Raw genomic sequence first — 8,672 nt, forward strand, 5'->3', positions numbered from 1 at the left:
ATTTAAATTATCAGCAGCCTTCTTATGGAATCGTAAACTCTAGAGATAGCTGTGTAGACCAACAGTTTCTGAAATACTCAGACCAACATGTTCAAAGTCACTTCAATCACATTTTTTCCTCATTCTGATGCTCGGTTTGAACTTCAGCAGGTCGACCTGACCACATCCACATGTGCTGCCACGTGATAGGCTGGTTAGATATTTGTATTAAGCCGGTGAACAGGTGTACTAATTAATAAGAATACACTATAAACATGTGCAGGTATTATGCATAATATATTTACAAATTAGTTTAAGGATACAATATTAATTCCTAATTATCAATTTCTAGATGTCAAATTATTAATTATTAGCCTGTTATTATTAATTTACGACACAGATTTTAAAAAATGAAGTAAATTCAAAACTACAAGATTGAGCTATATGAATCACAGTATGCAAAATAAGCCGATCATAACAGAAACACAAGCAAGATATATTAAAAAAAAGACGCCAGAGTTACATTGGCATTAAATAAAGATATTAAAAAACGTTGCAAGATTTAATGGGTTTTAAGCTCTTTCGTTATAGGATGTTACCTTCGCTTTTATTTACCTGGTCGGACCCAGGAACTTCCAGCAAACCACTTTGAAGTCGGACGTATTTGGAAACGTACAAAGAGGACATGCGCAGTAGGACCATAAACGAAGCCGTTGTTTGTTGGCTTTCAGTTAATATCAGTCAGGGCTTGCAACGTTTACAGTCCTTTTTTTCATATTAAAGCAGCTCAGCTAAACAATAAAGTTTGTCCTTGTCATCTTCCACCGCTGCTAGCTTTCTCCGTGCAGCATGTTTGCCTCCCAAACCTCGTCCTTCCAAGATTCAATCGACGTGGAGGAGAGAGATGACTTTGACAGCGAAGAAATAGCTGGATACAGCCAGAAGATTCAGCTGAACTGCTACTACACCATCTATCTTTATCAAGGCACAAGGTAACCGTGGCTATTTATCTGCTAGGTTTCTTCTTTGCAGAGCTTTGCTGCAACCATATGATACCTATGGTTCTGCTTCTTGCATCGATAACTCGAATTTAGGAGCATGTTTAAAATCTTAGGATTATTACTGTGGATAACCCTTATCCTCCTTTTATTTCTGAACACAGCCAGGAAAGATATCTCTGTGTAGTTTATGGTTTTATTTAGCTGTATTTGTCCCTTCTCATGCTATTATGCGGGTAAAGCCCACTTTATACATTAAACTCTAACCAGGTGATGAGTAAACTGTCGATTGTCTTAGATCTGAGGCTTCTGGGGAAAATGTGGCATGGAACCAGAGACGAGCAGACTCCACAACCAGTCAGGAAGACTTTAGGTAACGAAGGAGCCAGCGCCTACCTCCCACTTGCTTTGCCTGGTTTCTCTCTGGCTTTCTTTGTTGTGCATCAGTGTTTCCACGAGCTGCCACCGGCAATCCGATTAACATGGATTCAGTGCTGTTTTCATTCATGGTTTTTGTTCCAACTGGTCATCACTCTGCTTCTGAGTTACGTGGCCTTAAGGTGCCTCCTGATCTAAACAGTGGCTCCACTTTTATGTATCAACTACTGTTGGTAAAAAAAACAACTAATAAAAATAACTTTGAATGTCTTTGTAGAGTGTGGAAAAGTTTAACAACTATGTGACTCAGTTGTGTGTTGTGTGCTGCATATTGTCATCAGCTTTCTCCATCTCCTCTCCATTGACTTCAGTGGCTTCCACAAACTTCTCATCCCTGCACTGGCTGTTTTTATCCGCACTGACTCTCTGCTTTGCCCACAGCCTCACACTAATTGACAGCAGCCTGCCATCAGAGGCAGAGCCAGAGCTGCGGACCTACATTTCAAGGAGGCTGAGCAAAGGAGCCCTGCTTGGAGGCATGGGCAACATTGCCACTGTGGAACTCAGGTAATAATTTTACATACAGCAGTGGTAAGCTTACACACACTCAATATGCTTTCTTTGAACTGTTCTTCTTCCGGTGTGGAATGATTGTACAGCTACATCTTTAAGAACTTTAAAAATAAAACAAGAACTGGGTGCACAAGCTTCAATTTATTTAAGATTTTCTCTAATCCACACAGAGTCCACAAGCTTCTGGCTTAACTTCAGCTGGATATTTGAGCACATGTTTTGAACCTCATCTCGTTTGTTAGACTTGTGCAGGTCATGATGTGGAAGCATATTATGTATTTATATCAAAGTGAATATAGCCCGTTTCATTTAACCATACTAATGAAAAGCTAAAGTTTAACTGGAAATATGGCTCAGCAGTGGAAATGTATACATTTATTAACACAACCATTCTGAATTTTTACTCGACAGTATTCCAGAGCAGGCCGTCGGCTGCTACTGCTGCCTCCTGGAGCAGGAACGGTCTCCCGAACAGCCGGATTCCGATGGAAATGGATATGTCATCTGCTTTATGGGAGGGTCTGAAAAAGGACTGAATTTATATCCTTTTGTATAAAATAAGCCAAAGTTCTAAGTAAATTGCTTTCCAGGACTATTATACGTGATCCTCCTTGCTGCTACGGAATGTGTTTCACTGCATTGTTGTGGTGCGTCCGTGTTACAGTTCAAATTCCTTGACTGCATACACATTCAGATTAGAGCTCGATAAGTACGTCCAAGGCCTGCACAGCAGCCTGCAAACCCCAGAGGTATGACAGTGCAATAACAGTGTAACTGTGTACCAATAATATGTTATAGTATTATCCGTGCAAGACTGACGTGTCCCACTTTGTTTGTGTTTAGCTGCAGAACCTTGAGACGGAGGTGCGCCCCTATCTGAGTCAGTGGTACGAGGAGTCTGTGATGCACATTCATCGAGTGGTGCAGCTGGTCCAGAGCAACATCAGCTTCCTGCTCCACGCTGTGAGTCATTTCTCACCACTACACTGTTTACTTATTGAAGTATGTCCAGTAAAGATAAGTGCTCACAAAGCAAACACTCATCTGATACAAGAGAATAAATAATTAAGATAAGAATGGAGGACTCAAGAATAACACTGCGAGTTGCTCTAGAGAGGAATTTTGTTTAATAGGTACAATACTCCATGAGACAAGTGTTGGAATAATATCAGAAGCTTGTGACATAACCCTGGTGAGGAAGACATTACATAACAGTTACCAAAAAGTGTGTCTAGAAACAAACCTCGGTCACAGGTGGTTTGGTTTGCTCTCATTTCAAGAATATTACATCATTTCTATCATCAAATCACCCCTCACTTGATCCTCAAGACAATTAATAGATTTATATAAAATGTGTGGGGCGCTAAAAAAACAAATTGAATTAAGCACAGGTTTCCATAACTACAGTGAGACTTGCCAGGGTTTCCACACATTCACTGTCTGTGATCAGTCTTTATCCTTTTTACACGTCTGAAAAGTATTGGAACTACATATACTCACTGACCACTTTATTCAGTACACCTCAGTAGTAGCAGGTTGGACCCCCTTTGCCCTTCATAGAAGAATAAATTCTTTATTGCTTAGATTCAACGAGGTGCTTGAAACCTCAGTTCATTTTGACATAATTACACCAAGGAGGAAGATGAGTGTTACTTTGGTTCTGGGTGAACTGGTTTTGAAATCATGGTTTAGCTGTCTGTTTGTTTCCAGCTTAATTCATTTCAACCTCTAAAACCTTGTGTGCACAGGCTCTGAGTCACACACATGTCGAGGTCATCAATTCAGACGAGAGGACGAAGGCTGACGTTTCCAGGTGAGTGAGGTGACGAAGTCCATGCTGATCCTCATGTATCAGGTCTGTCTTTCTTCCTGTTGTTCATGTTCAGCAGTTCAGTGTGAAGAAAAAAAGCATCCACTTTATGCTCTCAGGTTCATCAAAGCAGCCAGTTTGCAGGGACTTTCCCAGCAAGACACCACGACCGCTTCTCTGTGCAAGGCCATCTCAGAGGACGCACAGTCTGCCCTGATTATAGACTGCTCCACCAGCCCACCCACACTCACAAAAACTGGTAACTCACACACTGTGACATGTATGTAGTCTGTCTTTGTAATGTCTGAGAAACTAATAAAAATGTTTTGTCCCCTCAGTCAGTAACCGTTTCTGTGATGACTGGATTCAAGCATTTCTGAACGCTGCAGAGCGTTGCAATCCGTTCCTGCTCAGACAGATTCTGGAGAACTTTAAACTTAAGGTGGGAAAACACACACACACAGACTGTAGTTGTTTTTTTTTTTTACTTGTTGCCTTTTTTTTCCATCCTCGCCTCTTCCCTTTTTGTAAAACCCACTACTTTGTCTCTCCCCCTGCAGGCCATCCAGGACATGAACAGCTTGAAGCGCTTTGTGCGGCAGGCAGAGATGAGTCACTACGCGCTATTTCGCTGCTGCCAGTTCCTGCAGGGCTGCGGAAACGGGGACGTGCTCCTGCAGAACGCCCGGGCCGAGCACAGCGACCTGCCCGAAGCCTGCAGCATCATCACGGTCCTGGAGGAGTTCCTCAGGGAACAATCCCAGGCCCAAGCGTGATCCCCGACCGACGTGCACTACCAGCAAACCTCACACTACAATCTAAAATATCAGATATCCTGAGAGAATCGCAGCTGTCGAGGCTGCTGCGTAATAAAATGTGTAAGTTATAAAACTGTTTTGGAGACTGGTGGTCAGACTTGGAATATACTGTACTGTAAAGCAGTGACAGATTGAGTAGCATCACTGTATTAACAATGACAACTATTAACGCCAGCTGTAATTCACAAATTATAACTTTCTAAGGACATTACCTCAGTGAAGATAAGTACAAATTGAAGAAAAACAGATTGTTTAAACTGCAGTTGTTGAGTGGGTAGTGCAGCTTGTGTTGTGTATCACGATACTATGAACCAAATATTATTTCTGGTATTTTTGCTAACTGACAAAGATGACAACAGGGCGTAGCGTGTGGCTTATTTAATTCTATTCTTATCAGTTCATTAATATTTAGAATTTATTTTGATTGTGAGGGGAAAAAATTACTGCACAAATCACTTTTTACGCATTGCTTGTTACATACGTGCGCCTTGTTTTTGCTTGTATTTCAACACAATATATGCACTACTAAATTATTTTAATGAGTAAGGATACTGTGTGTGTACCAACTGTATGTTTAGTCTTACTCTGGTAACGGAAAGAAAATTGTCGTATTTGTAATGTGTGAATATTTTTGTTTACATTCAGTATCACAGCCTTCATCAGCTCACAGGCACCACGTGATCGCTCGCTACATCACTAAACTGAGTGCGTGGCGTTTAAAGAGTTTCCCACAAAATAAATGAAATAAGAGATTAAAAATACAGATTTGACAACAAGCTCATAGTAGACTTTTACTTTCTTTCCTTCTTTTAAAGTGTTTTAGCATTAAGCTCAGATCATTCCCATTAAATCAAGTCCAAAGTGTGTAATACAGCAATATCAGTAAAGTATAATGGTGTATACTTTTAAACTGTGAACCAAGTTTGACATGTAAAATGAATTGTTTTTACTTTTGTGAAACATAGTGTGACTGACCCTGCAGTTCTTTGTGTGTACACATTTCTGTACAGCATGTTTTCTCTACCTATAAATATGTGTTTGTGGTTCTCTGGTCTTGTATAGAAGGAGTAAATAAATACCACAGTTGAACCTCTGCTGCGGTCGTATCTGTTGCCTAGTTTTAGACGAAACATTGAACAAAGATGAGGGATATTATTTACATTTGTATAAATAGTACTAGTATCCAATACTGCTACTTCTAGTAAAACAAATAAAATACAGAAATGAACAGTTCCCAAGGTTGACAGCGTGTGGAGCTGCTTGTGCTGATGTTCTGAAACCACAGCTCAAATCATCCACTTAGTTCCTTCCTTTGGCTGCAACCGATACAATGAAACTGTGTGCAAGTGCATTTCACAGAACTGATGCAGTTTTTACTGCCTGTCTGCCTTTACATACCAGCATCAAAACAAACTATTGCAGCACACGTTAAAAGTTCTCATTGTGTAGAGTCAGTTGGGGGAAAAAAATAAACCAGAGTAGAAGACGCGATTAGTTTCATTTAAAACTGAAACACAAAGATAAAGAGATGAAGCAGCGACGGTCTTCCAATCCAAAGCTGGTGAGTTTGCCGGCCTCCACCGATGCTCTGAAACTACACCTCATATATTCCAGTAGGTTCCTTCCTCTGGCTGATCGTCTGCAGATGCAAACAAACACTGTCAAATGAGTTTATGAAGAACTGGGTTATTTAATTGTTTAACCGGGTAAAGTCATAGAAGTTACCTATGGTGTGATCAGACATAGTTCTCAGGAGTGAGCTTGGCACGTCATAGACACTCTCTGCGAGGGTGTGAAATGGATAAAACATCAGCAAACAACAACAAATATTCAGACTTTTCACTTCTTTCCTCTACAAGCAAACCACAGTCTCACCATGACACTCAGCAGTCTGTCTGTAGGACGCAGGGACATCGTAAACGTCCTCTTCTGCCTCTGCTGAGCGGTTCGCCTTACACAACCCTGAAGATGTGACACACATTAGAGCCCCCTCTTGGACATCTGCATGCTCTTATTGTGAAAGCTTAACTATTTCAAGAAAGTTTTTGGTCATACTGTTTCTAATAGGCAAAACATCATAGTGTCCTTCTTGTCCGGCTTCTGCACTGCTCATCTGGCTGGACCACTGGGGATCGCTGGGACAGTCATCTGAGAACAGCAGCATTTAGCACCAGAAATAACAATTCAAGCTGTGATGGTGCAGAGAGACAGTCATGATCATTTTTACCGTTGCGATTCTGGTAGGCTTTCCCTGTGTTCTGATAAATGTCTTCCTCGCTGTCCTGCTCTATGGGCTGCCAGGTGTTTTGGGGCTGAGAGGTCTCCTTGGGTTGCCAGGTGTCTTTGGGCTGCCAGGTGTCTTTGGGCTGCCAGGTGTCTTTGGGTTGCCAGGTGTCTTTGGGCTGCCAGGTGTCTTTGGGCTGCCAGGTGTCTTTGGGTTGCCAGGTGTCTTTGGGCTGCCAGGTGTCTTTGGGCTGCAAGGTGTCTTTGGTGCGGGGGCAGATTTTATGGGGTTGTGCGTAGATGTAGTCGGAGGGAGGGGGCGCAGAGAGGGGCCGAATTGGAAGCTCCTCCATGACACTTTCGCGGTGTGAGCAGATGGGTGCCATGCTATGTAGTCTTTCTCGCTGCTCACACACATCAAGTCTGAGGAGCAGAAAAAGTGAAAGGTCAAAAAAAACAAAAGAAAGAAAATTTGCCGGGATATGATTGTAAATTCAGATCTTACTGTGCGTCCTCAGAGACGGAGGTCGGGGAGGCAGAGAGATGCATGGCCTGCCAGAGGTATCCCACCCACTCCTTCCTGAGGTCCTCCGTCTCTGCTGCCTGCACCACACACACGCGTCCAGTGGTTGAAGAGGGAAAAGGATTGAACTTACAATTGACAACATGCATATCAAAATTAGAAATATGACATTTCTAAAACGCAGTAATGACTCACCAACACTTTTTTCTTCCCATTTGTCATGGTTATTTCAAAAATAAAGCGCTTCCTGTCAGCTTTCTGGACCTCTCGCACTGACTGCACCTGACCCAGAGGACAGATGACACATTTAGGTAATCCAAACTCACGTACAGGCGCAACAGCTGCGGAAGTACCCCAGAAATCACAAACAGACTGGAAAATATGTGCTAGTGCATTTCAGAGAAGTGGTGCTCATTTAAAGAGAAAGGCTGCTCACAGCCTTAAATACAGCACTTTCCTTATTAAGAGAAGAGGTTAAAGCAGTCATGTGTGAGACTGGCTTATATAGTTGTAGAGTAAAATGAAAGAATACATTTTATTTCACATTATTGTGAGACAACTTGTGAGTGAAGCCATCAAATGAATGTAGTTCATCAGAGGCATCAATTAGTGAGGCACCACTGCTAGTCCTAACAAATAAAAAAAAACACTCAATAAAAATGCTTACTGTGGTTAATTTGGGCACTTACTGCCACATGTGCAAAATCAGCTTCCTGTATATAAACTGTAATATTCAGGGATATGAAGGACTTACTGTGTATATGTAGTAAAATCCTCTCAAGCTCGACTGCAAAGAGAAAAACGTCCAGTGTGAACATACAAAGCAGTGAGATCTTTACAAGAGGCATTTTCTATTTCTACCTGTAATGAAACCATAATTAAATGGGAATTACTAATTAAATAAAACAAAAACACTTACAGCACTTCCATTCTTCTTAGTGTAGAAGAACAAGGTTGTGTTTTGAAGCCTGAACCAGTATGTGACCCATCTCATTTTCTACAACCACAGCAGAGAGTGCCCAAAGTCACTTTCTAACAACAACCGTAACGTTCACAGTAACTCAAGGGCAAAAGGAGCTTTATAACTTACCACCGTGTCTTTTCTTTTTTGTAGAAAGCTCTCAAAAAGCAGCTCGGTCCCATCCACAGACATGTTAACCTTCAGATTACAATTTCACACTGTGGCTGCCAGTTCTTGCTACCTGTGTGCGTGTGGTGAGACTTCCTCATCGCTCGAACTGAGAGCAGTATCGCTTGCAGCCACATCACCTTCTCACTTCTGCATTCTGCACAGAAGTCCTATCTGTTTGAGTTCATGTCACAAAGCTAGTACAGCAATGACCATTTCTACTATGACTGCTGCTTCTATT

At 41.7% G+C, this 8,672-nt stretch overlaps 2 protein-coding genes across 3 annotated transcripts; one reads left to right on the top strand and one right to left on the bottom strand.

Annotated features, from left to right (window-relative positions):
• Positions 1-626: 626 nt before the first annotated feature.
• On the top strand, positions 627-5,649 carry c4h17orf75 (chromosome 4 C17orf75 homolog). 2 transcript variants are annotated; one of them, XM_026165195.1, is made up of 10 exons: positions 628-971; positions 1,276-1,350; positions 1,797-1,922; positions 2,340-2,468; positions 2,617-2,677; positions 2,772-2,891; positions 3,677-3,741; positions 3,858-3,997; positions 4,077-4,180; positions 4,299-5,649. In XM_026165195.1, exons 1-10 carry the CDS (start codon positions 829-831, stop codon positions 4,512-4,514), a joined length of 1,179 nt encoding a protein of 392 aa, XP_026020980.1. In that variant the 5' UTR covers positions 628-828; the 3' UTR covers positions 4,515-5,649. The 2 variants fall into 2 exon arrangements, with proteins under 2 accessions (XP_026020981.1, XP_026020980.1); XM_026165196.1 differs by lacking the exon at positions 1,276-1,350 and having other exon boundaries at positions 627-971.
• Positions 5,322-8,629, bottom strand: LOC113020896 (uncharacterized). Its single transcript, XM_026165197.1, has 10 exons — positions 8,393-8,629; positions 8,222-8,299; positions 8,057-8,089; positions 7,498-7,584; positions 7,285-7,382; positions 6,784-7,202; positions 6,612-6,704; positions 6,432-6,518; positions 6,282-6,338; positions 5,322-6,195 (listed from the first exon to the last, which is right to left on the bottom strand). The coding sequence occupies exons 1-10, from the start codon at positions 8,453-8,455 to the stop codon at positions 6,158-6,160; spliced, it is 1,053 nt and encodes a 350-aa protein (XP_026020982.1). The 5' UTR covers positions 8,456-8,629; the 3' UTR covers positions 5,322-6,157.
• Between the last annotated feature and the right edge of the window lie 43 nt (positions 8,630-8,672).

This window comes from Astatotilapia calliptera, chromosome 4 (genome assembly GCF_900246225.1).
Source record: "Astatotilapia calliptera chromosome 4, fAstCal1.2, whole genome shotgun sequence".
Lineage (NCBI taxonomy): Eukaryota > Metazoa > Chordata > Actinopteri > Cichliformes > Cichlidae > Astatotilapia > Astatotilapia calliptera.

Coding starts and splice junctions, on each gene's coding strand:
- c4h17orf75 (XM_026165195.1), top strand. CDS start 829: ATGTTTGCCTCCCAAACCTCGTCCTTCCAAGATTCAATCGACGTGGAG. Junction 3,998..4,076: donor ACCCACACTCACAAAAACTG/GTAACTCACACA, acceptor TTGTCCCCTCAG/TCAGTAACCGTTTCTGTGAT. Junction 4,181..4,298: donor TGGAGAACTTTAAACTTAAG/GTGGGAAAACAC, acceptor CTCCCCCTGCAG/GCCATCCAGGACATGAACAG.
- LOC113020896 (XM_026165197.1), bottom strand. CDS start 8,455: ATGTCTGTGGATGGGACCGAGCTGCTTTTTGAGAGCTTTCTACAAAAA. Junction 6,705..6,783: donor AGCCTACCAGAATCGCAACG/GTAAAAATGATC, acceptor TGCTGTTCTCAG/ATGACTGTCCCAGCGATCCC. Junction 6,519..6,611: donor TGTTTTGCCTATTAGAAACA/GTATGACCAAAA, acceptor TCACATCTTCAG/GGTTGTGTAAGGCGAACCGC.